General features: G+C 43.8%; 1 protein-coding gene across 5 annotated transcripts in view; it reads left to right on the forward strand.

Annotated features, from left to right (window-relative positions):
• Positions 1-25,449, forward strand: part of heatr4 (HEAT repeat containing 4) — a 130,284-nt gene extending 104,835 nt beyond the window's left edge. For 3 of the 5 annotated variants that reach the window (XM_063054396.1, XM_063054426.1, XM_063054433.1), the window contains 5 exons: positions 302-371; positions 4,095-4,284; positions 14,344-14,422; positions 14,634-14,809; positions 24,974-25,449. In XM_063054396.1, the coding sequence (XP_062910466.1) occupies positions 302-371; positions 4,095-4,284; positions 14,344-14,422; positions 14,634-14,809; positions 24,974-25,037 (579 nt within the window). In that variant the 3' untranslated portion in view covers positions 25,038-25,449. The remainder of the gene's footprint in view (positions 1-301; positions 372-4,094; positions 4,285-14,343; positions 14,423-14,633; positions 14,810-24,973) is intronic. The other 2 variants (XM_063054417.1, XM_063054406.1) reach the window with 2 other exon arrangements.
• Positions 25,450-27,230: the final 1,781 nt, after the last annotated feature.

Consider the following 27,230-nt stretch of genomic DNA (forward strand, 5'->3'; position numbering starts at 1 on the left):
CCCTATGGCCCACACATCCTCTCTTGTGCCACCTGAGGCCAATGCTCAGTCGTGGAGATGCTGCACTCACCTCCATGTTCCACTTTGTAGAGAATCAAAGGGTCAGTAAGGAACACAGCCTTCCACTGATTCATCTCCATTTACTCCAGCTGTGTAGTTGAAGAGCATCTTTTCTAGGCTGATGTCAGTCAATCCAGTGATGTTGAGTAGGGCAAGGTCCTTGAGAACCTTTTACTATCAAGAGTTGTGGTCTTGTTGAGGGGCACTTAAAGTCTGAGTGTAATCCTTGTGTCACCTGCAGGTCCTTCATCATCTGCTGTACCTGATGCAGTCCGACCACATCTGGAAAGTGAAGGCTTATGCAATCAAGGGTAGGTGTGATGACATTCCTTTGTCAAACAACCCTGGGATGTACAAATGCAGTATTTCCTAGAGTCAAACAGCATGGAAACAGACCCTTCGGCTCAATGTGTCTATGCCAAACTAGGTGCCTCCATGCTCCATGATCTAGTCCTATTTGATTGTGATTAACTCCAAACCTTTCCCATCCACATACCAATCCAAGTGTCTTTTAAACATTGTAATTGTATCTGCCTAGACCACTGGCAGCTCATTCCACACACCCATAAATGCTGAGAGTTCTTTACATAAGCACTTAAGCCAGGGTCAACAATGGATCTGGTCAGGCTTATCCAATGGTTGTATGAATCGAGAGAAGGTCCTTCCTTTGAAATATTCTGCCATTGGGAGCAAGCTGGTGACCGGGACGGTTGGGGCAGGCGTGGAAGGAAGAGTAAGGATCTCCTTGGAGGGGCATGGGAAAATGTCAAATGGGAAACTGAGTTCGTTCGTAGAGCGGATAACCTGTTTGAGATGATGTAATGATAGTGTTCACTCGATGAAAGACAAGCTGTATTGTGGCTGACTGCAGATTTCTGCAAAATTTATTGGACTCATGGTCTTGGACTATATTTTTTGTGAGTATATTTTACTGATATCTTATATGTACTCAATATCTTAAATGAGCTATATGTGCCTTGGTCCAGAGTGGTGCCATCTCATTTGGCTGTATTCATGAATAGTTGAATGACAATTTATCTTGAATTAAGAGGCACTGTTCAAGTTCAAGTTTAATTGTCAGTCAACTATCCATGAATACAACCAAACGAGATAGTGTTACTCTGAGGCCAAGGTGAAAAATACAGCACAAGGCACATCTAGCTCATTTAAGATATCGAGTACTGTCACACACAACACACATTCCTTGAATGTTGTGGCCTGCAGATCAATGGTGCATGCCACAGACAAATGCGATCCAGCTTGTCTTCCACCAAGTGAACACTAGAGGGCAGCACTAAAAGGAGAAGCAATGCAATTGCAAAAGGACGTGGTCAGATTGGAAGACTGGTCAAAAAAGTGGCAGATGGAATACAGTATTGGGAAATGTATGATAATGCATTTTGATAAAAGGAACAATAGTGCAGACTATTATCTAAATGGGGAGAAAGTTCAAACATCAGATTTGCAGAGGGACTTAGGAGTCCTCATGCAAGATTCCCAGGAGGTTAATTTACGGGTTGAGTCTGTGGTAAAGAAGGTAAATGCAATGTTGGCACTTATTACAACAGGAATAGAATATAAAATCAAGGAGATAATACTGAGCCTTTATAAGACGCTAGTCAGGCCACACTTGGAGTATTGTCAACAGTTTTGGGCCCTGTATCTCAGAAAGGATGTGTTGTCATTGAACAGAGTCCAGAGGAGATTCACAAGGATGATTCCAGGAATGAAGGGGTTAACATATGAGCAGCATTTGGCAACTTTAGGCTTGTCCTCACTGGAATTTAGAAGAATGCAGAGGGATCTCATTGAAACCTACTGAATGTTGAAAGGACTAGATAGGGTGGATGTGAAGAGGATGTTTCCTGTGGTGGGATTATCCAGAACCAGAAGGCAGAGCCTCAAAATTGAGCGGTGACCTTTTAGAACAGAGGCAAGGAGGAATATTTGTAGCCAGAGAGTGCTGAATCTGTGGAATGCTCTGCCACAGACTGCAGTGGAGGCCAAGTCCATGGGAATATTTAAAGCGGAAGTTGATAGATTCCTGATTGGTCGGGGCATCAAGGGGTATGGTGAGATGGCAGGTGTATGGGTTTGAATGGGATCCGGGATCAGCCATGATGGAATGGTGGAACAGACTTAATAGGCTGAATGGCCTAATCCTGCTACTATGTCTTATGGACCCCCAACCCAGCACCGAATCCAGTGGCATGCAGCCAGCTCTGACTTCTTCTTCCCTGGCAACTGCACTGGGTGACCCTGAGGCACATGAGCCTAATCTGCAGAACAACTGAAGCCATGTAGCTCCCCATTGTCAGTCTCGCCAATGAACCAGTGAATTGGACTTGCAGTATTCTGCATTACCAAAATCCAGCAAGATCATGCAATCACAATAAAATTGTCCAAGCCAGTCATTTCCACCATTTGTTGGACCACAAACTTCCTCTGACATCTTCTTCCCTGGGTGGCTGAAGCAGTACGTAACAAGTCCAGCTCCACTACTATCCAGCAACTTGCTAGTGGGGTACTCAATTATCTTGATAACTATATTTATTGCTATATTTATACTCTATTCTTGGTTGGGGCAACTGTAACGAAGATCAATTTCCCTTGGGATCAATAAAGTATGACTATGACTAACTAGCAGTGTCTTGCAATTGTACAAAAATGACAAAGGACAAACAATTTATCTTCGTTTGGACCCAGAGAGGCGTGCTGCCACTTTCCTGGAAAGTTCATAGTGAAAGTCATTGTGATCTTGATCAGTTAGGGAAGTGGGCCAAAGAGCGGAAAATGGATTTCAATACAGATAAGTATGAGGTGCTGCATTTTGGAAAGTCAAACCAATGGACGACTTGTACTGTGAATAGTCGTGCACGAGGGAGTGTAATGGTATAGATGGAACTAGTACAAGTGGGAATGGAATCACATTAGACAGGGAGGCGAAAAAGCTGTTTAGCAGGCTGGCCCTCATTAGTCAAGACGTTCAGAATAGGAGTTGGTACATCAATGTTGCAATGGTATGTGTACAGTTTTGGTCACCCTGTTATACGAAAGAAAGAGTTAAACTGGAAAGAGTTCAGAAAGACATAAGTTGCCAAGTCTGGAGAGCCTGAGATATAGGGAGAGATTGATTAAGTCATGTCTTTATTCCTTGGAGCATAGGAAAATGAGGGACAACCTTATAAAAGCGTTTAAAATTATGAGAGGCATTGATAGGGTGGCTGGCAACAGTCTTTACTCTAGGGAAGAGGCATCCATAACTGAGGAGTATTGACTTAGGGTCAAAGAGAGTAAAGATTTAAGAAAGTCCCGGGGGGCAACTTTTTCCATACAGAGGGCAGTGATTATAAGGAATGAACTGTATGGAATGAAAGCAGGTATGACCAAATCACTTAAGAATTATGTGCTGGGGGTGGGGTGGTGTGTTTAAACTGATATGGGCCAATGCAGGAAATTATGACAAGCTGGTGGAAAACATGATCATATCCATGCTGTATTGCTCATAACTCTGAGAGACTTGAGTATTAGGTTAGTTAAAGATTGAACACAGTCCAAAAGAAAGATTTTGACTTAGAAACATCCACTTCACTCCATTGATGCTGTCTGATCCACTAAGTTCTTGCTCTTTGGGTGTTGCTCCAGATTCCAACAGCTGCATTGTATCTTCAAAGTTTTACCCAACATCAAAACAGATTTCTTCCCACTGGTTAAGACTTACCAGGGACTTGATACACAGTGGAACTTTGTGTAAGAGATATCAAATAATGTTTCTGGTTAGGCTCACGAACACATCACCCAGCCTTAATGCAAAGTGAAGTGACAGTAACATTTGCTTGTAACCTTCTGCTGTCCTATATGGCCCTCCTGTCCTGTTGTCAGAACTGAGGTGTAGTTCCAGGCACTCCCTCTATGGACCAATGGATTGTGGAAGTTTGTCTGCACATTTTCTTGATATGTCTTAATTCTATACTGAGTACCAGGCTCTGATTTTGTTCACTCTTATTCTTGTTACTTGCACCTTGATGGAGAAGCTTTAGGTGCCATTGGCCATGTAACCCAGGAGCTGAAAGATTTGTTGCTTTGGGCACTTCATTACGAAAATGAACCTGGCATACGAATGGAAGCCTGTAACACTATTGCGACCCTGAACTTACAGGATGCCAAAGTACAAAGTGTTTTAAGACAGCAGCTCCTGGTGGAGAACGACCCACTGGTGTGGAAGTAAGTGTGTGTTCAGTGTAATCCAGAGATCCTTGGGAGAGCAACTGCCACAGCCCCAACCTAATGTACTGACAGTGTTCCTGTTTCCTGTCTGCACTGTTTCCTGTTCAAGTCTATGCATCTGAAGGTAGAGATCCAAGATCGTAATATTTGTGACCATGTCTGTGTCTGTTGTGTTAGAACACTTGTATTGTACCAGACCACTTGATCCAGGTGGTTCATGTCAAAGATTACGTTCCACACAAAGTGTTCCTACTTCTCATCTTCCCCTGTAAGTAATCTTTTTGTTCCCTTCTACGTAATTATAACCTGTACTTTTTGAATCAACGGTGCTTTGTGGTGGCACTTGTAACATTGTCAGACTACAGTAACATTCATTGGAGCTGGGTGGAGACTGCACATTCTTCCTGTAACTATACAAGTTTCCTCCCCACTCCAAAGATGTACTAACTGGTAGGTTGCCCCTAGTGCAAGTGACCGATAGAATCAGAATCAGGTTTATTATCACTGGCATGTGACGTGAAATTTGTTAACTTAGCAGCAGCAGTTCAATGCAATACATAATCTAGAAGAAATAAAAAAAATAAAAATAATAATAAATAAGTAACTCAATTACAGTATAAATATATTTTAAAAAAGTGAGGTGGTGTACAAGGGTTCAATGTCCATTTAGGAATTGGATGGCAGAGGGGAAGAAGCTGTTTCTGAATTGCTGAGTGTGTGCCTTCAGGCTTCTTTACTTCCTTCCTGATGGTAACAGTGAGAAAAGGGCATGCCCTGGGTGCTGGAGGTCCTTAATAATGGATGCTGCCTTTATGAGACACCGCTTCCTCAAGATGTCCTGGGTACTTTGTAGGCTAGTACCCAAGATGGAGCTGACTAGATTTACAACCCTCTGCAGCTTCTTTCAGTCCTGTGCAGTAGTTCACCCTCCCCCCCACCATACCAGACAGTGATACAGCCTGTCAGAATGCTCTCCAAGGTACATCTATAGAAGTCTTTGTGTGTATTTGTTGACATGCCAAATCTCTTCAAACTCCTAATGAAGTATTGCTGTTGTCTTGCCTTCTTTATAATTGCATCGATATGTTGGGACCAGGTTAGATCCTCAGTGATCTTGACACCCAGGAACCCAGGAATCTGGGGGAGAATTAATGGGAATGTGGAGAGAAAAAGACTGGGATTAATGATAAGGCTAGAGTAAAGGATAGCTGAATCCATACTATAAGGCCATAAGATATAGTAACAGAATTGGGCCATTTCACCCATTGAGTCTGGTCCACCATTTTATTGCTGCTGATCCTAATCACCTACTTTCTCCCCATATTCCTTGATGTCCTGGCTAATCAAGAATCTATCAACCTCTGCCTTAAATATACCCAATGACTTGGCCTCCAGACCCACCTGTGGCAATGAATTCCAGATTCACCACTCATCCCCCTTCTTAAAGGATGCCCCTCTGTTGAGGCTGTGTCCTCTTGTTTTAGACTCTCTCACTACAGGAAACATCCTCTCCACATCCACTCCATCATTCAACAGATTTCAATGAGGTCACCACTCATTCTTCCGAATTCCAGTGAACGCAGGTCCTGTGCCATCAAACACTCTTCATATGACAAGCCTTTCAATCCCGGAATCATTTTCGTGAACCTCCTTTGAACCCTCTCCAACGTCAGCATATCCTCACTTAGATAAGGGACCCAGAACTGCTCACAATACTCGATGAGGCCTCACCAGCGCTTTATAAAGCCTCAACATTACATTCTTACTTTTATATTTTAGTCCTCTTGAAGTTAATGCTAACATTGCATTTGTCTTCCTTACCACTGACTCAAACTGCAAAATAACCTTCAGGGAATCCTACACGAAGACTCCCAAGACCCTTGGCACCTCAGATTTTTTTTCTCCCCATTTAGAACATTGCGTATGCTTTTATTTCTACCAAAGTGTATGACCATACGCTTCCCAACACTGTATTCCACATACCACATCTTTACCCATTTCCTAATCTGCCCAAGTCCTTCTTGTAGCCTACTTCCACAAAACTACCTATCCCTCCACCTATCTTCGTATCGTCCACAAACTTGGCCATAAAGCCATTAATTCCATCACTCAAATCATTGACATATAATGTACAAGGAAGTGGTCCCAACACAGGCCCCTGTGTGACACCACTAGACACTAGTCTTTGCGTGCTGCCAATCAGCCAAAGCTCTCTCCATGCTAGTATTTTTCCTGTAATATTATGGACTCTTAACTTGTTAAGCAGCCTCATGTGTCACGTTGTCAAAGGCTTTCCGAAAATGCAATAACATCATCAACTAATTCTCCTTTGTCTATCCTGCTTGTTCTTTTTTGAGAGAATTCCAACAGATTTGTCGGGCAAAATCATGCTGACTATAGACTATTTTCTCACGTGCCTCCAAGAACCTCAAAATCACATCCTTAACAATCAACTCCAAAATCTTCCCAACCACTGAGGTCAGACTAACTTGCCTATAATCTCCTTTCCTCTCTCCCCTCTTGAAGAGTGGAGTGAAATTTGCAATTTTCCAGTCTTTCAGAACCATTTTAGAATCTATTGATTTTTGAAAGATATTACTAATGCCTCCACAATCTCTTCAACCACCTCTTTCGGAACCCTGGGGTGTACACATCTGGTGTAGGTGACTGATCTACCTTCAGACTTCTCAGTTTCCCAAGATTCATCTCTCTAATAATGGCAACTTTGCTCATTTCTGCCCTGACACTCGACACCTGATAGCTCAAGCGAAGCGGCCAGTGAGTGAGTGGGCCAGTGAAGGAGTGGAGCTTTGAGGCTTTGACTCAAGAGGCTTCGACGAGAAGAGGCGGAGGACAAGCTAGCTCACGGTTAGTCTTTACAATGCCTCCTGAGATGGTGATGTGCCTCTCATGTGAGATGTGGCAGTCCTGGGGGAACTCCCCTCTCCCGCAGAGTCACATCTGCCAGAAGTGCATACAGCTGGGCGATCTGGAAGACCGTGTAAGGAATCTGCAGCAGCAGCTAGATGACCTTCGACTCATAAGGGAGAATGAGGCAGTCATAGATGAGAGCTACAGGGAGGTAGTCACACCTAGGCTGTCGGAAGCAGGTCGTTGGGTGACAGTCAGAGGGGGGAAAGCGAAGGTGAGCAGGCAGGTAGTGCAGAGCACCCCTGTAGCCATTCCCCTGAATAATAAGTTTACCATCCTGGATACTGTTGGCGGGGACGACCGACCAGGTGTGAGCCACGGTGGCAGGGCCTCCGGCACTGAGTCTGACCCTGTGGTGCAGAAGGGTGGGACGGAGAAGAGGAGAGCTGTCATCATTGGAGACTCTATAGTCGGGGAGCAGACAGGAAATTCTGTGGACGTGAGAAGGACACCAGCATGGTCTGTTGCCTCCTGGGTGCCAGGGTCCGGGATGTCTCTGACCAGGTGCACGACATCCTGGTACGAGAGGGAAAGCAATCAGAAGTCGTGACACATGTTGGGACTAATGACGTAGGCAGGATGAGGTCCTGAAGTGTGAGTTTCGGGAATTAGGCAGAAGGCTGAAGAACAAGACCTCAAGGGTGGCGTTCTCAGGATTGCTGCCAGTGCTACGTGACAGTGATGGTAAGAATTGGAGGAGATGGCAGTTGAATGCGTGGCTGAGGAGTTGGTGCAGGGAGCAGGGTTTTAGATTTTTAGATCATTGGGATCTCTTCTGGGGAAAGTGGGACCTGGACAGATTGGATGGGTTGCACCTGAACTCGAGGGGGAGCAATATCCTTGCAGGTAGGTTTGCTAGCATGGTTCGGGAGGGTTTAAACTAATTTGCGAGGGGGATGGGACCCAGAGCGATAGAGCAGCGAAAGAAGTGCATGGAGTAAAGCCAGATCTAACATACAGAGAGGCTTTGAGGAAAGAGAAGCAGAATAAACGGTGTAAAGACAGTAAGGTACAAGGGCTGAAATGTGTGTACCTCAATGCAAGAAGCATCAGGAACAAAGGTGATGAACTGAGAGCTTGGATACATACATGGAATTATGATGTAGTGGCCATTACAGAGACTTGGCTGGCACCAGGGCAGGAATGAATTCTCAATACTCCTGGATTTCAGTGCTTTAAAAGGGATAGAGAGGGTGGAAAAAGGGGAGGAGGGGTGGCATTACTGGTCAGGGATACTATTACAGCTACAGAAAGGGTGGGTAATGTAGCAGGATCCTCTTTTGAGTCAATATGGGTGGAAGTCAGGAACAGGAAGGGAGCAGTTACTCTACTGGGGGTATTCTATAGGCCCCCTGGTAGCAGCAGAGATACAGAGGAGCAGATTGGGAGGCAGATTTTGGAAAGGTGCAAAAATAACAGGGTTGTTATCGTGGGTGACTTTAACTTCCCTAATATTGATTGGCACCTGATTAGTTCCAAGGGTTTAGATGGGGCAGAGTTTGTTAAGTGTGTCCAGGAGGGATTCCTGTCACAGTATGTGGACAGACCGACCAGGGGGAATGCCATACTAGATCTAGTACTAGCTAATGAACTGGATCAGGTCACAGATCTCTCAGTGAGTGAGCATGTGGGGGACAGTGACCACCGCTCCCTGGCCTTTATAATTATCATGGAAAAGGATAGAATCAAAGAGGACAGGAAAATTTTTAATTGGGGAAAGGAAAATTATGAGGCTATAAGGCTAGAACTTGCGGGTGTGAATTGGGATGATGTTTTTGCAGGGAAATGTACTATGGACATGTGGTCGATGTTTAGAGATCTCTTGCGGTATGTAAGGGATAAATTTGTCCCGGTGAGGAAGATAAAGAATGGTAGGGTGAAGGAACCATGGGTGACAAGTGAGGTGGAAAATCTAGTCAGGTGGAAGAAGGCAGCATACATGAGGTTTAGGAGGCAAGGATCAGATGGGTCTATTGAGGAATATAGGGAAGCAAGAAAGGAGCTTAAAAAGAGGCTGAGAAGAGCAAGAAGGGGGCATGAGAAGGCCTTGGCGAGTAGGGTAAAGGAAAACCCCAAGGCATTCTTCAATTATGTGAAGAAAAAAAGGATGACAGGAGTGAAGGTAGGACTGATTAGAGATAAAGGTGGGAAGATGTGCCTGGAGGCTGTGCAAGTGAACGAGGTCCTCAGTGAATACTTCTCTTCGGTATTCACCAATGAGAGGGAACTTGATGATGGTGAGGACAATATGAGTGAGGTTGATGTTCTGGAGCATGTTGATATTAAGGAAGAGGAGATGTTGGAGTTGTTAAAATACATTAGGACAGATAAGTCCCTGGGGCCTGATGGAATATTCCCCAGGCTGCTCCACGAGGCGAGAGAAGAGATTGCTGAGCCTCTGGCTAGGATCTTTATGTCCTCGTTGTCCACAGGAATGGTACCGGAGGGTTGGAGGGAGGCGAATGTTGTTTTCTTATTCAAAAAAGGTAGTAGGGATAGTCCGGGTAATTATAGACCAGTGAGCCTTACGTCTGTGGTGGGAAAGCTGTTGGAAAAGATTCTTAGAGATAGGATCTATAGGCATTTAGAGAATCATGGTCTGATCAGGGACAGTCAGCATGGCTTTGTGAAGGGCAGATCGTGTCTAACAAGCCTGATAGAGTTCTTTGAGGAGGTGACCAGGCATATAGATGAGGGTAGTGCAGTGGATTTGATCTATATGGATTTTAGTAAGGCATTTGACAAGGTTCCACACGGTAGGCTTATTCAGGAAGTTAGAAGGCATGGGATCCAGGGAAGTTTGGCCAGGTGGATTCAGAATTGGCTTGCCTGCAGAAGGCAGAGGGTGGTGGTGGAGGGAGTACATTCAGATTGGAGGATTGTGACTAGTAGTGTCCCACAGGGATCTGTTCTGGGACCTCTACTTTTCGTGATTTTTATTAACGACCTGGATGTGGGGGTAGAAGGGTGGGTTGGCAAGTTTGCAGACGACACAAAGGTTGGTGGTGTTGTAGATAGTGTAGAGGATTGCCAAAGATTGCAGAGAGACATTGATAGGATGCAGAAGTGGGCTGAGATGTGGCAGATGGAGTTCAACCCGGAGAAGTGTGAGGTGGTACACTTTGGAAGGACAAACTCCAAGGCAGAGTACAAAGTAAATGGCAGGATACTTGGTAGTGTGGAGGAGCAGAGGGATCTCGGGGTCCATGTCCAGAGATCCCTGAAAGTTGCCTCACAGGTGGATACGGTAGTTAGAACCATAGAAACTACAGCACAGAAACAGACCTTTTGGCCCTTCTTGGCTGTGCCGAACCATTTTCTGCCTAGTTCCACTGACCTGCACACGGACCATATTCCTCCATACACCTCCCACCTATGTATCTGTCCAATTTATTGTTAAATGTTAAAAAAGAACCTGCATTTACCACCTCGTCTGGCAGCTCATTCCATACTCCCACCACTCTCTGTGTGAAGAAGCCCCCCCAATGTTCCCTTTAAACTTCTGTGTATTTTGTGTATTGTGACGATTTGTGTATTTTGTCCGTGCTGACCGCTCTGTACCCGTGTGACGACTTGTGTGTTTTGTCCCTGCTGACCGCTCTGTACCCGTGTGACGATTTGTGTATTTTGTCCGTGCTGACAGCTCTGTACCCGTGTGACGACTTGTGTATTTTGTCCGTGCTGACCGCTCTGTACCCGTGTGACGATTTGTGTATTTTGTCCATGCTGACCGCTCTGTACCCGTGTGACGATTTGTGTATTTTGTCCATGCTGACAGCTCTGTACCCGTGTGACGATTTGTGTATTTTGTCCGTGCTGACCGCTCTGTACCCGTGTGACGATTTGTGTATTTTGTCCGCGCTGACCGCTCTGTACCCGTGTGACCGTTCCTGTGTATTTTGTCCGTGCTGACCACTCTGTACCCGTGTGACGATTTGTGTATTTTGTCCGTGCTGACCGCTCTGTACCCGTGTGACAATTTGTGTATTTTGTCCCTGCTGACCGCTCTGTACTGATGTGTATAACCATTCTGGTGTACTTCGACTGTTTCTCAGTATTTATTTCTGACTACATGTCATTATGTATTTCTCACTCTGTCAGTGTATGACATAAAAATATGTATTTCCCTTTGGATACATTAGGTTATTTCTTGTATTAATGTCTTCCCTCCCTTTGCTTATCTGGGAGCTTACTTTAATTCCTAAATAGATATTTACAATGAATTTCTAAAATGTGTCCACAAAAGTTTCCAGAGTCAATATATAGAGAGGCCTACTCGAGCGGGTGCAATACTGAACCTTTTCTTATGGAAACAGGTAGGGTATCTAACTGAAGTGGTAGTCTGGGAGTGCATTGTCTCTAGCAACCGCAATTCTATTAGTTTTAAGATGGTGTTGGAAAAGAACAAGACAGATCCACGGGTTTGAGTGCTACATTGAAGCAGGGTTCAATTTGGGGGTGAGACAGAATCTAGCAAAAGCTGATTGGATGTGCCTATTTGAAGGAAAAAAGAATATATAGCAAGTGGCAAGTCTTTAAGAATGGCTGAGCAGATTTTCCTGTTTGGGTGAAGGGTGAATCTGGCAAATTGAGGAAAACTTGTCTGATGAGGTATTGAGCCTCTGGTAAAGAAAAAGAAGGAAGCATACATTGTGTTCAGCAGGCTGGTGATGAGTAAAAAGTCTTAATGACTATAAAAAGATAAAGAATATTCTGAAGAAATAAATCAGGAGGGAAGATAGAGGTTATGAGGTGGATCTGGCAGGTAAGGTTAAGCAAAATCTACATCTATATTAATGGTAAAAGAGTGAGTAGGCCCACAGATATCAGGAGGGCTGCCTGTGTACTGTGCTGCAGGAGATGGATGGTGTTTTTAATGATCATTTCTCCTCAGTGCTTACTGAGGGGAAAATCATGATTGCTTCAGAGATAAAGGAAACAAGTGGAGATGCTTGAAGAACATTCATATTACCAGGGAGGAGGTAGTTGCAGCTGCTCAGTTCATTAAACCGGATAAATTACAAAAATTTTTGCAGCAAGTCTTACCATAGAACCATAGAGACTACAGCACAGAAACAGGCCTTTTGGCCCTTCTTGGCTGTGCCGAACCATTTTCTGCCTAGTCCCACTGACCTGCACACAGACCATATCCCTCCATACACCTCCCATCCATGCATCTGTCCAATTTATTCTTAAATGTTAAAAAAGAACCCGCATTTACCACCTCATCTGGCAGCTCATTCCACACTCCCACCACTCTCTGTGTGAAGAAGCCCCCCCCCAATGTTCCCTTTAAACTTTCCCCCCCTCACCCTTAACCCATGTCCTCTGGTTTTTTTCTGCCCTTGCCTCAGTGGAAAAAGCCTGCTTGCATTCACTCTATCAATACCCATCATAATTTTATATACCTCTATCAAATCTCCCCTCATTCTTCCACGCTCCAGGGAATAAAGTCCTAACCTTGCTCTATCATTAGTTACTGGGTGAAGTTCCTGAAACTGGAGACTGGCCAAGTCTTCAATTGTTTAAAAAAGAAGGCAAGACCAAGCTCAAGAATGCAAACCCGTCACCCTGACATTAGTGGTGAGGAAATTACTGGAGGGAAATCTCTCTTGTGGGGAACAGGATCTCCTAGCGTTTGTATAGCTGGAGTCTGATTTTGAGGAGGCATGAGTTTATCCCAGGGAAGTTGTGTTGATCAACCCTGAAGAGGTGACCGAAAAGGCAGTAGAGTCTTCTATTTGGACCTTAGCTAGGTATTTAACAGGTTCCACATAGTAGGCTGGTCTGGAAAGTTAGATCCCATGGAATCCAGGGAGAGATGGAATCAGAGGATGGTGGTTGAAGGTTCTTTCTTAGAACATAAGTTGGTGACTTAGTTGTGTGCCATGGAGGTCAATATTGGGACCCTTACTATTTGCTATTTATATAAATGATCCGATGCAAATGCACAAGGCTTGCTCAATTAGTTTATAGATGGAACAAAATTAGAATGTATTGGATCCTGTGGCAGCGAAATCCAGACCCAATGGATATCGATGCGACAGAACCCGGGTCCTAGTGTGAGGTACAACCTGACATTTTGACGATTTAAGTGCTGTGCCTCACAAATTGAAAGGGCAGGGTGTTGGAGTAAGAGGTGAGGGTTGCGCTGCAACATTTACTTGGGTCTGTGCTGAACTGAGGCTGAGGCCTGGTCTGGTCGCCCCAGGCATTGTGTCAATGGACCCACTTTTGTTCTGAATGCCATTTGCTTACTTTTAGTGTTTGCATGATTTGTTTTTTTTCTCTCTTTGCACATTGGGTCTAGCATTGGGACAGCCTTTCTTTATGGGTTCTTTTGGGTTTATAAACATAGAAAACCTACAGCACAATACAGGCCCTTTGGCCCATAATGCTGTGCTGAATATGTACTTACTTAGAAATTACCTAAGGTTACCCTTAGCCCTCTATTTTTCTTCTGATATTGTTATATGATCTATGGCCTTTTACAAAACCTGTTTGATCCTCTTTTATGATAAAAGGTAAGATAGTTTATAATTGCAACACTAAGGTTTTAAATAAGATTTTAAAGTCAACATTTAACAATGAAATAGGCCCGTAGGAGGCATAACCTCCATGTTTCTTTGTTTTGTGGCTGCCTGTTAGGAGATGAATCTCAAGGTTCCATAACATATACATACTTTGAGTTTGATAGTGAAGGAGGTTATTGTACATTACAGTGGAGGGGGAGAGGGTGAACTAATACCACTGTCCTCCAAATCAATCAGCCTGCCTATGAAAATTATGACCCCACCATCCATCCAGTTATTGACCACACTGCAGCCACCAAAATTCACAACCAACCTTTCTCCAGACGCTTTTTGGTCTCCTCCAGTTTAATTCATACTCCTGCAGCCCATACCAAAGTCACAAATACCACCCTCTGTGGCTTTCCCCACATTAAATGTCTCTGCAACTTCTGACATTGATCTGACTACTCCTATTGCCCAGCCACTCAGCAGTTCACTGTTGACAATATATCTAGAATCCACAGGATTCATTTGTAGATTTTTCTGTGTCTACACATGCTAATTGCATGCCAAAACCAGAGCCCTGATGAGTTTTGTATTTTTTTCATCTCAGAGACATGAAATTAGCTCTGCTGAGTCTAGGGGGCAGCGCTGAGGTGGAAGAAGGAATGCTCCAGAAGGTAAAAGAACAGGTAGGAACATTGAATTCTGTGCCTCAGTGTCACTGACTGGACACTACCATTGTGTGAGAAAGCCCAACACCACCAAGAGTGTTGCAGGCTGGGCAGGACAATTAAGCCATCCTGGACCTGCTCACAGAGTTTGATAATCACAGTAGTTTCTTGAAGCAAAGTAGATGTGAGCAACAAACTGACAGCACATCTGGTCCTTTGCTATGAACAGGTGCACTCACTGTGCCAGAAAGAAGTTGTCCTTTGGAAGCTGTTAAGGATGGAAAAAGTGAAGTTGAATGTCTCTCAGCAGGTGGAGTTGATCAGCCTGAAGACACAACCAGAACAGCTGACGGTGCTGAAGGCACAGATTCAGAAACTGCACAGGAATGTGATGGGTAAAGTGAGGTAATTGCAGGCTCTACAACCATACTGGGGTGCAGAAAGGTCAGGTGGTGGAGGAGGGTAGGTATGAAACAATCTGGTTCATCTGATAGGGGCAGTTGATCACACTCCCAAACAACCCCTGCCTCCCCCTCCCACATCTACCACCAGGTTCTCAGTGCAGTATGGATGAAGTTAGTACTAACATCTTAAGTTCCCTTTGAGAATCTGTGCCTGAGGTATGATAAGGTTGATGTATCAGGCAGCCACATCAAGTGCAAAAGACATAGGAGCAGAATGAGGCCACTGGGCCTATCAAGTCTGTTTCACCATTCCATCATGGCTGATCCATTTCCCTCTCAACATCATTCTCATTTCACGCCCTGACTTATCAAGCTCTACTTTAAAAATACTCAATGACACAACCTCCAGCGCCACTTGTGACAACAAATTCCACAGATTTACCACATTGTGGCTAAAGTAGTTGTAAAAGGACATCCCTCTATTCTCAGGTTATGGCTTCTGATCCCAGACTCCCCAGCTAAAGGAAACATCCTCTCCATATCTACTCTATCTTGGCCTTTCAACATTTGATAGGTTTCAATGAGATTTCCCCCTGGCCACCCCATTCTTCTAAATTCCAGCGAGTACAGGACCAGAGGCATCAAACACTGCAATTTTGGACAATACAAAACACCTATGTCAGGACACTATTCATTGGCTAAAGCTTAGTGTCTTAACACCATTCCCACAGTCCTCATTGATAGGCAACAGAATCTGGGCTCTGTACCTCCCTCTACAACTGGATCCTTAAATCCGAACCAGAAGACCACAATCTGTGCGGATCGGTGATAATCAGCACTGGTGCACCTCAGGAGTGTGTGCTTAGCCCACTGCTCTACTCCCTCTGTACCCATGACTGTGTGGCTAGGTATAGCTTAAATACCATCCATAAATTTGCTGATGGAGATAAGAGTGCGTACAGGTATAGCAGCTAGTTGAGTGGTATGGCCTCAATGTCAGTAAGACCAAAAAAAATGCTGATTGTGGACTTCAGGAAGCGTAAGTCAAGGGCACAGAGGGATCAGAAGTGGAGAGAGTGAGCAATTTCGAATTCCTGGGTATCAGTAACTCTAAGGACCTAATCTGGCCTCAACATAATGAACCAACTATAAAGAAGGCAAGACTGTGGCTATATTTCATTAGAAGTATGAAGAGATGGTTTGTCAGCTAAGACACTCAAAAACTTATATAGACGTACCGTAGAGAGCATTCTGACAGGCTGCACAGACTGCTCACTGTCTGGTATGGGGACCAAAAGAAGCTACAGAAAGTTGTAAAATTAGTCAGATCTATCTTGAGCCTAGCCTCCGTAGGATCCAAGACATCTTCAAGGAGCGGTGCCTCAGAAAGGTAACATCCATTATTAAGCACTCCATCATCCAGGGCATGCCCTCTTCTCATTGTTACCATCAGGTAGGAGGTACAGAAGCCTGAAGGCACACACTCAGAGATTCAAGAACAGCTTCTTACCCTCTGCCATCCGATTCCTAAATGTACATTGAACCCATGAAATCTACCCCACTTCTTAAAAAATAAATATCATTGCTGGTTTTGCACTATTTCAATCTATTCAATATATATTATACACACTTACTGTAATTGATTTACTTGGTTATTTTGTCTTTCTAAATTATGTATTGTACTGGACTGCTGCTGCTATATTAACCATATAACGATTACAGCATGGAAACAGGCCATCTTGGCCCTTCTAGTCCGTGCCGAACACCTATCCTCACCTAGTCCCACCGACCTGCACTCAGCTCATAACCCTCCATTCCTTTCCTGTCCATATATCTATCCAATTTAACTTTAAACAACAACATCGAACCTGCCTCAATCACTTCTACTGGAAGCTCGTTCCACACAGCTACCACTCCCTGAGTAAAGAAGTTCTCCCTCATGTTACCCCTAAACTTTTGCCCTTTAACTCTCAACTCATGTCCTCTTGTTTGAATCTCCCCCATTCTCAATGGAAAAAAGCCTCTCCACGTCAACTCTATCTATCCCCCTCGTAATTTTAAACACCTCTATCAAGTTCCCCCCTCAACCTTCTACGCTCCAAAGAATAAAGACCTAACTTGTTCAACCTTTCTCTGTAACTCAGGTGCTGAAACCCAGGTAACATTCTAGTACTCTCTCAATTTTATTGACATCTTTCCTATAATTCGGTGACCAGAACTGTACACAATACTCCAAATTTGGCCTTACCAATGCCTTATACAATTTCAACATTACATCCTAACTCCTATACTCAATGTTCTGATTAATAAAGGCTAGCATACCAAAAGCTTTCTTCACCACCCTATCCACATGAGATTCCACCTTCAGGGAACTATGCACCATTATTCCTAGATCCCTATTTTGAATAGTCCTACCAAAATGTAGCACCTCACATTTTTCAGCATTAAACTGCCATCTTTCAGCCCACTCTTCTAACAGGCCTAAATCTCTCCACAAGCTTTGAAAACCAATATTAACAAATTTCACAACAGATGCTGGCGATAATAAACCTGATTTTGAGTCATATATTAAACCTTTCAATGCTGGAATCATTTTGTGAATCTCTTTTGAACCCTCTCCAATGTCAGCAAATCCTTTCTTAGAAAAGGGGCACAAAACTGGTCACAATACTCCAAGGCCTTACTAGTGACAGAGGTTACAGCGGGACATTGATAGGACGCAAAACTGGGATGAGAAGTGGCAGATGGAGTTCAACCCAGATAAGTGTGAAGTGGTTCATTTTGGTAGGTCAAATATGATGGCAGAATATAGTATTAATGGTAAGACTCTTGGCAGTGTGGAGGATCAGAGGGACCTTGGGGTCCGAGTCCATAGGACGCTCAAAGCAGCTGTGCAGGTTGACTCTGTAGTTAAGAAGGCGTATGGTGTATTGGCCTCCATCAATCATGGAATTGAATTTAGGAGCTGAGAGGTAATGTTGCAGCTATATAGGACCCTGGTCAGACCCCTCTTGGAGTACTGTGCTCAGTTCTGGTCGCTTCACTACAGGAAGGATGTGGAAGCTATAGAAAGGGTGCAGAGGAGATTTACAAGGATGTTGCCTGGATTGGGGAGCATGCCTTATGAAAACAGGTTGAGTGAACTCGGCCTTTTCTCCTTGGAGCAACGGAGGATGAGAGGTGACCTGATAGAGGTGTATAAGATGATGAGAGGCATTGATCATTTGGATAGTCAGAGGCTTTTTCCCAGGGCTGAAATGGTTGCCACAAGAGGACACATGTTTTAAGGTGCTGGGGAGTAGGTACAGAGGAGATGTCGGGTAAAGTTTTTTTTACTCAGAGTGGTGAGTGCGTGGAATGGGCTGCCGGCAACAGTGTTGGAGACAGATACAATAGGGTCTTTTAAGAGACTTTTGGATAGGTACATGAAGCTTAGAAATTACTAGGGTTACCTATAGCCCTCTATTTTTCTAAGGTAGGGACATGTTCGGCACAACCTTGTGGGCCGAAGGGCCTGTTTTGTGCTGTAGGTTTTCTATGTTTCTATAAAACTGATGTAATGCTAAGGCTTTAATAGGCACTAGTAAACTAATCTGTCTAGGTACTTCTCCAGCTATCAGCTACAAACTTGGCCACAAAGTCATTAACTAAGTCATCCAAATAATTGATATACAACATAAAAAGCAGTCCCAGAATCAACCCTTGATACCACTAGCCACTGTCAGCCAATCAGAAAAGGCTCATTTTATTCACACTCTATGTTCTATCTATGCTTTCCTGTTATACCATGGGCTCTTATCTTGCTAAGCAAACTGCATATGTAGCACCTTGTCAAAGGCCTTTTGAAAATCCAAGTACATAACATCCACCAATTATCCTTTGTCTCTCCTGCTTGTTATTTCATCAAAGAATTCCAACAGTTTTGTCAGGCAAGATTTTCCCTTGAGGAAATCATGCTACTTTTGGCCCATTTTATCATGTGCCTCAAAGTACCCCGAAACCTCATCCTAACAATCAACTCCGATATCTTCCCAGCCACTGAGGTCAGGTTAACTGGCCTATGTTCTTCCTACTTGAAGAGTAGAGTGACTTTTGCAATTTTCCAATCTTCCGGAACCATTCCAGAACCTAGTGATACTTGAAGCAGCATCACTAATGCCTCCACAATCTCTTCAGCCATTTCTCTCAGAACCCTGGGGTTAGTCTGTCTGGTCCAAGTGACTTTCGGACCTTTCAGCTTCCAAAACACTTTCTCCCTAGTCTGCCCTCATACACTCTCAAACATCTGGCATATTGCTTGTGGCTTCCACAGTGAAGACTGACGCAAAATACATATTCAGTCCCTCTGCCATTTCCTTGTACCCCATTACTACCTCTCCAGCATCATTTTCCAGAAGTCAGATACCTACTCTTGTCTCTCTTTTACTATTTGCATACCTGAAAAATAGTTTTGGTATTCCTCTTTAATAGTATAGGCTGGCGTACTTTCATATTTCATCTTTTTGCTCCTTATGGCATTTTAGTTGCCTTCTGTTTGTTTTTAAAAGCTTCCCAATGCTCTAACTTCCAATAATTTATTGCTCTATCACATGCTCTCTCTATTGTTTTTACGTTGGCTTTGACTTCCCTTGTCATCCACAGTTGTGTCATTCTGCCTTTAGAACACTTTTTCCTGTGGAATGCATGTATCCTTCACCTTCTGAATTGCCCTCAGAAACTCCGGTCATTGCTGCTCTGCTGTAATCCCTATTAGTGTCTACTTCCAATCAACTTTGGCCAGCTCCTCTCTCATGCTTCTATAAATCCCTTTACTCCACTGTAATACTGATATATCTGACTTTAGCTTCTCCCTCACAAATTGTAGGGTGAATTCTATCAAATTATGATCACTGCCTCCCAGAGGTTCCTTGGCCTTAAGCTCATGAATCAAATCAGTTCATTACACAACACCCAATCTAGAATCACTGATCCACTAGTGGGCTCAACCAGAAGCTGCTTGGAAAAGCAGCCTTGTAGGCATTGTACAAATTCCCACTATTGGGATCCAAGACAGCACCAAACTGATTTTCCCAGTCTACCTACCTAATGTATCCCCCATGACTATTTTAACATTGTCCTTTTGACATATATTTCCTATCCTCCGTTGTAAATCGTAGCCCACATCATGGCTACTGTTCGGAGGCCTGTATATAACTCCTATTCAAAGTCTTTTTGCCCTTGCAGTTCCTTAGCTCTACCCACAACAAGAGATTTATTATCCCTCTCAACCCTGTTATCCTACCTTCTCCCCATAACCTTTGATGTCCTGAATAAGCGAGAACCTGTCAATCTCTACTTTAAATATACTCAATGACTTGGCCTCCCCAGTCATCCGTGGATATGATTCCATGGATTCACCATCTTCTGGCTAGAGAAATTCCTATCTTTGTTCCAGAGGGATGTCCTTTTATTCTGAGGCTGTGCTCTCTGGTCCTAGTCTTACCCACTATAGGAAACGTCCTCTCCATATCCACTCTGTCTAAGCCTTAAAATATTTGACAGGTTTCAATGACATAAAACATAGAAAACCTACAGCAAAATACAGGCCCTTCAGCCCACAATGCCATGCTGAACATGTACTTACTTTAGAAATTACCTAGGATTACCCATAGCCCTCTATTTTTCTAAGCTCCATGTACCTCTCCAGGAGTCTCTTAAAAGACCCGATCATATCCACCTCCACCACCATTGCCGGCAACCCATTCCACGCACTCACCACTCTGCGTAAAAAACTTACTCCTGACATCCCCTCTGTACCTTAAAACACCTTAAAACTGTGCCCTCTTGTCATAGCCATTTCAGCCCTGGAGAAAAGCCATGATATCTACATGATCAATGCCTCTCATCATCTATCAGGTCACCTCTCATCCTCCATCGCTCCAAGGAGAAAAGACCAAGTTCACTCAACCTATTCTCGTAAGGCATGCTCCCCAATCCAGGCACATCCTTGTAAATCTCCTCTGCACCCTTTCTATAGTTTCTACATCCTTCCTGTAGTGAGGTGACCAGAACTGAGCACAGCACTTCAAGTGGGGTCTGACCAGGGTCCTATATAGCTGTAACATTACCTCTTGACTCTTAAACTCAATCCCACTGTTGATGGAAGGCCAATGCAATGTATGCCTTCTTGACCGCCGAGTCAACCTGCGCAGCAGCTTTGAATGTCCTATGGACTTGGACCTCAAGATCCCTCTGATACTCCACACTGCCAAGAGTCTTACCATTAATACTATATTCTACCATCATATTTGACCTACCAAAATTAACCACCTCACATTTAACTGGCTTGGACTCCATCTGCGACTTCTCAGCCCAGTTTTGCATCCTATCGATGTCCCGCTGTAACCTCTGACAGCCCTCCACACTATCCACAACACCCCTAACCTTTGTGTCATCAGCAAATTTACTAACCCATCCCTCCACTTCCTCATCCATGTCATTTATAAAAATCACAAAGAGAAGGGGTCCCAGAACAGATCCCTGAGGCACACCACCGGTCACCGATCTCCATGCAGAATATGACCCGTCTACAACCTTGCCTTCTGTGGGCAAGCCAGTTCTGGATCCATAAAGCAAGGTCCCTTGGATCCCATGTCTCCTTACTTTCTCAATAAGCCTTGCATGGGGTACCTTATCAAATGCCTTCCTGAAATCCATATCCATCTATGGCATCCCCACCCCCCATTCTTCTAAACTCCAACAATTATAGGTCCAGAACCATCAAATGCTCCTCATACATTAATCATTTAATTCCTGGAATCATTCTCATGAATCTCCAATGCAAGCAAATCTTTTCTTAGATAAGGGGTGCAAAACTGTTCTCAATACTCCTTCTGCAGTCTGAGCAATCCATCTTGAAGTCTCTACATCACATCCTTGCTCTTATATTCTAGACCTCTCGAAATGAATGCTAACATTGCATTTACTTTCCTTACCACCAACACAACCTGCAAATTAACCTTCCAGGAATCTTGCAGAAGGATTCCCAAGACCCTTTGCACCCTGATTTTGTATTTTCCCAACAATGTATTCCACCTGCCACTTCTTTGCCCATTCTCCCAATCTGTCTAAGTCCTTCTGCAGATTCCCTGCTCAATCAACATTACCAGCCTTTCCACCCTTCATCGCACTATCTGCAAATCTGGCAACAAAGCAATCAATTCAGTCATCCAAATTGTTGACATATAACGTGAAAAGAAGCAGACCCAACAATGGCTCCTGCTGAACACCACTAATCACCGGCAGCCAACCAGAACAGTTCTCCTTTATCCCCACTCTCTCCAATATCTTTCCTGTAATACCATGGCCTTTTATCTTAAATACCCTCATGGGCGGCAGCTTGTTAAAGGCCTTTTGAAAATACAAGTGAACAACACCTACTGACTCCTTTGTCAATCCTGACTGTTACTTTCTCAAAGATTTCCCCTAAGGAAACAATGCTGACTTTGGCCTCCAAGTACCCTGAAATCTCATCCTTAAAAATGGACTCCCAACATTTTTCTAAACACTGAAGTTAGGCTAACCAGTCTATAATTTCCTTTTTTTACTGCTCCCTCCCTTCTAAAAGAGTGGAGTGACAATTGCAAATTCTAAGTCCTCCAGAACCATATAGTGATTCCTGAAAGATCGTTGCTGATGTCTCCACAATTTCTTCAGTTGCATCTTTCGGAACCCTGGGGTGTAAGTCCATCAGATGACTTATCTACCTTCAGACCTTTCAGCTTCCCAAGCACCTTCTGCAATTATAGCAACTCTATTCACTTCTGCCCCCTGACACTCTCGAATTTATGGCATACTGCCAAGTGCCTTCCATAGTGAAGACTGATGCAAAATGCTTATTCAGTTTCTCCACCATTTCCTCGTCCCATTACTACCTCTCCAGCGGTCCGACATCCACTCTCACTTCTTTTACTCTTTATATATCTGAAAAAAATGTTTTGTATCCTCTTTTATTATTGGCTAACTTACCTTCCTGTTTCATCTTTTCTCTCCTTATGGTTTTTTACGTTGACTTCTGACTTCTGTTAATTTTTAGAAGCTTCCCAATCCTCTAACTTCCCACTGATTTGTGCAATATTATAGGCACTCTTTTTTGTTTTAAAGCTGTCTTTTGATTGGGATGTTAAGCTCTTGACTATGATCTTTCAACCACGACTCAGTGATGCCCGCATCATATCTGCCAACGTCTAACTGTGCTACAAGATCATCTATCTTGTACTGTGTACTGCATGCATTCAAATATAACACTCCAGTTCCGTTTCTATCACCCTTTTCCATTTTGCCTCCATGTTATACTTCAATTCATCCCACTGTCTGCATATCGAGTCTGCTCCGCTATTCAAGCATGGCTGATCCTTTTTTTTTAAATCTTCTCTCAGTTCCCGGCCTTCTCCCCGTAACTTTGATGCATGTCCAATCAAAAACCTATCAATCTCTGCAATATTTCATTAGGAGTTTGAGATTTGGTTTGTCACCCAAAACTTCTAGTTGTACTGTGGAGAGCATGTTGACTGGCTGCATCATTGTCTGGTATGGTGGGGGGGGGGGGCTACTGCATAAGATCAAAGTTGAAGAAACTTGTAAAATTAGCCAGCTCCATCATGGGGACTAGCCTCCTTGGTATCCAAGACATCTTCAAGGAGCAGTGCCTTAGGAAGGCAACATCCATCATTAAAGATCACCGTCACTGAGGGCATGCCCTCTTCTCACTGTTACCATCAGGTAGGAGGTACAGAAGCCTGAAGACACACACTCAGTGATTCAGGAACAGCTTCTTGCTCTCTGCCATTTGACTCCTGAATGGGCATTGAACCCGTGAACACTCACTACTTCTATTGCACTACCTATTTTAACTTAACTATTTAATATACATATACACAGATAAATAGAAATCTTGGTACTCTCTCTATACACACACACACACACACACATACATACTGAATGTAATTCAGTTTTTTCTAAATTTATCATGTATTGCATTGTCCTGTTGCCACTAAGTTAACAAATATCACGACAAATCCTGGTGATATTAAACCTGATTCTGATCTTCTTGTATACCAGCTGCCTTATCCTCAGCCACATCACTCTGATTCCGATTCCCCTGTCAAATTAGCTTAAACCCTCCTGGAAGGATACTAGTTCCCCCTCGAGTTCAGGAGTAACCCTTCCTTTTAGTACAAGTCATACCTTCTGCAGAAGAGTTCCAATGATCCAGAAATCTGTGACCCTGGCCCTGCAGCAATTCCTCAGCCATGCCTTCATCCTATTCGTATGCCTCATTGACGCATGGCACAGGCAGCCATCCTAACAATACTTGAGTTCCTGCTGTTAATCTTTCCACGCAACTCCTTATATTCTCTCTTCAGGACCTCATTCCTTTTCCTATCTATGTCATTGGTAGCAATATATCTGGTGGTCACCCCTCCCCCATACTTCAAAACGCCGTGGACCCGATCCAAGACATCCCTGATTCTGGCACCTGAGATGCAACATATCATCCAGCCACAGAATCTCCCGAGTGTTCTTCTAACTATGGAATCCCATTATTACTGCGGCAATCTTCTGTTCCCCTTCCCTTCTGAGCCACAGTGAGAGAGTCTGCCAGAGACCCTGCCTTCCTCCAGTAGGTCATCCCCACCAACAGTATCCATTTGACTGATTTTATTGGTTGCTGTTAATTCATTGAATCAACTATTATCTAACAGTTTACAGGCTTAAATTCCTATAAAGTGAAACTCACACACCTCGAGAGCTACTTCTTAAAACTCTCCTGTTCTCAATCTGAGATCTATAAAGTTTACGTGTGCATGTATATGCTGCCTCTCTTCACTTCTCCATTCATTCTTCCCTTCTTTCCCATTCCTGCCTTGCCCATCGTTTGTCTCTAGTCTTAGACAGGCCTCACAGAGCTGAAGCTGCTGTCAGTATATGTCCTGACCCCCAACACGGAGCCCACTGTGGCCTTAACCTTCCTTTCTTTTGATACTGCTCTGGTTCGGCTGCCTCTCCGCCCCCCAACCGCCCCTCTGTTATGGGCCATTGAGTAGGTACTTGCGGTCTTACCTTGGATTACCATTCTCTCACCATTTCCCAGCTACTGCTGATAGACTTTTTTCTGTGTGCACAGCTCCCATCCACCAGGACAGGACAGCAGTCTCTCCGCAGTGTCCCAGCAATTTCAGCAGAAATGACCTGCAGTATTCCAGGGCACTTAGATCGGACTCAGTAACAGGATACAACTTGATCACCCCAGGAGGGAAAAGGCAATGGAGTAACCATACTTGGATTTTCAGATGGCAAGTAAGGTTAAATAGTTGTACCTGAAATAAAAGTTGATGTAATGAGTGTGCAGAGTGGGGGAGTTTGTAAACTTAGTGTAAATGAGCGACAAAACGGACAGGTTACACCTGTACCCAAAGGTGTCCAATATCTTGGCAGGGAGGTTTAATAGAGCTGTTAGGGAGGGTTTAAACTAATTTGGCAAGGGGATGGGAATCAGAGTGATAGGGCTGAGGAAGGGGAAAACAGAAATAAATTAAAAGTATCGCATGCAACAGAGATGATAGAAAGGACAGGTAGGAGATGAGGCTTAATCACAGCCAATGGGATGAGTTGCAGGACAATAGAGGCGTGGCACAGTTAAAACAGAAAGGAACAAATACTGTACTGAAAGTGTTATATTTGAATGCACGCAGCATAAGAATTAAAATGGACGATCTTGAAATTCAGCTACAGGTTGGCAAGTATGACATTGTGGCCATCTCTGAAACTTGGCTAACGGATGGCTGCCGTTGGGAGTTGAATGTCCAAGGATATACGGTGTATAAGGTTAGTAGGCAGAGGGGGTGGTGTGGCCCTGTGTATAATATTAAATCATTAAAAAGGGATAACACAGGATTGGAAGGTGTAGGGTCTCTATGGGTTACTTTAAGAAATGGCAAAGGTAAAAGGACCCTAATGGCAGTTGTATACAGGTCTCCAAACAGCAGCCGGGATGTGGATTACAAATTACAGCAGGAGATAGAAAAGGCGTGTCAGAAGGGCAATGTCATGATAATCGTTGGGGATTTTAACATGAAAGTGGATTGGGAAAGCCAGGCCAGTACTGGACCTCAAGAGAGAGAATTTGTAGAATGTCTAAGGGATGGCTTTTTAAAACAGCTTGTTGTTTAGCCCACTAGAGGATTGGCTGTGTTGGATTGGGTGTTGTGCCAATGATCCAGAGGTGATAAGGTTAAGGAACCCTTAGGGAACAGTGATCACAATATGATCCGAGTTCACTTTGAAATTTTAGAAGGAGAAACTAAATTCTACTGTGTCAGTATTTCAGTGGAATAAAGGAAATTACAATGGGATTACAAGAGGGGAACTGGCCAGGGTTGACTGGAAAGGGACACTCGCAGGAAGGACAGCAGAGCAGCAATGGCTGGACTTTCTGCGAAGAATGAGGGAAGTGCAAGATAGATATATTCCAAATAAGAAGAAATTTTCAAATGGAAGAAGGACACTACCGTGGCTGACAAGTGAAGTCAGAGCCAAAGAAAAAGCAAAAGGGAGGGCATACAAGGAAGCCAAAGCTAGCAGGAAGATCGAGGACAAAAACAAAAACACGAGGAATTCTACAGATGCTGGAAACTCAAGCAACACACATCAAAGTTGCTGGTGAACGCAGCAGGCCAGGCAGCATCTATAGGAAGAGGTACAGTCGACGTTTCAGGCCGAGACCCTTCGTCAGGACTAACTGAAGGAAGAGTTAGTAAGAAGATCGAGGATTGGGAAGCTTTTAAAAACTTGAAGAAGGAAACTAAGAAGATCATTAGGAAGGAAAAGATGAATTATGAAAGGAAGCTGGCGATTAATATCAAAGAAGATACTAAAAGCTTTTTTAAGTATATAAAGGGTAAAAGAGAGTTGAGGGTAGATATAGGACCAATAGAAAATGATGCTGGAGATACTGTAATGAGAGACGCAGAGATGGCAGAGGAACTGAATGCGTATTTTGTATCAGTCTTCACAGTGGAAGACATCTGCAGTATGCCGGACATTCAAGAGTGTTAGAGAAATGAAGTATGTGCAGTGAAAATTACGACTGAGAAGGTGCTCAGGAAGCTTAATGGTCTGAGGGTGTATAAAACTCCTGGACCTGATGTAATGCACCCTCGGGTTCTGAAGGAAGTAGCTGGAGAGATTGTGAAGGCATTAACAATGATCTTTCAAGAAACAATAGATTCTGGCATTGTACCGGATGACTGGAAAATTGCAAATTTAACTCTGCTATTTAAGAAGGGTGGGAGGCAGCAGAAAGGAAACTGTAGACCAGGGGTCGGCCTCTGTGGGCCGGATCGCGTATTAATGAGTGGACAGTGGGCCAAATAAACGCCATA

Source organism: Mobula hypostoma, chromosome 1 (assembly GCF_963921235.1).
Source record: "Mobula hypostoma chromosome 1, sMobHyp1.1, whole genome shotgun sequence".
Taxonomy (NCBI): Eukaryota; Metazoa; Chordata; class Chondrichthyes; order Myliobatiformes; family Myliobatidae; genus Mobula; species Mobula hypostoma.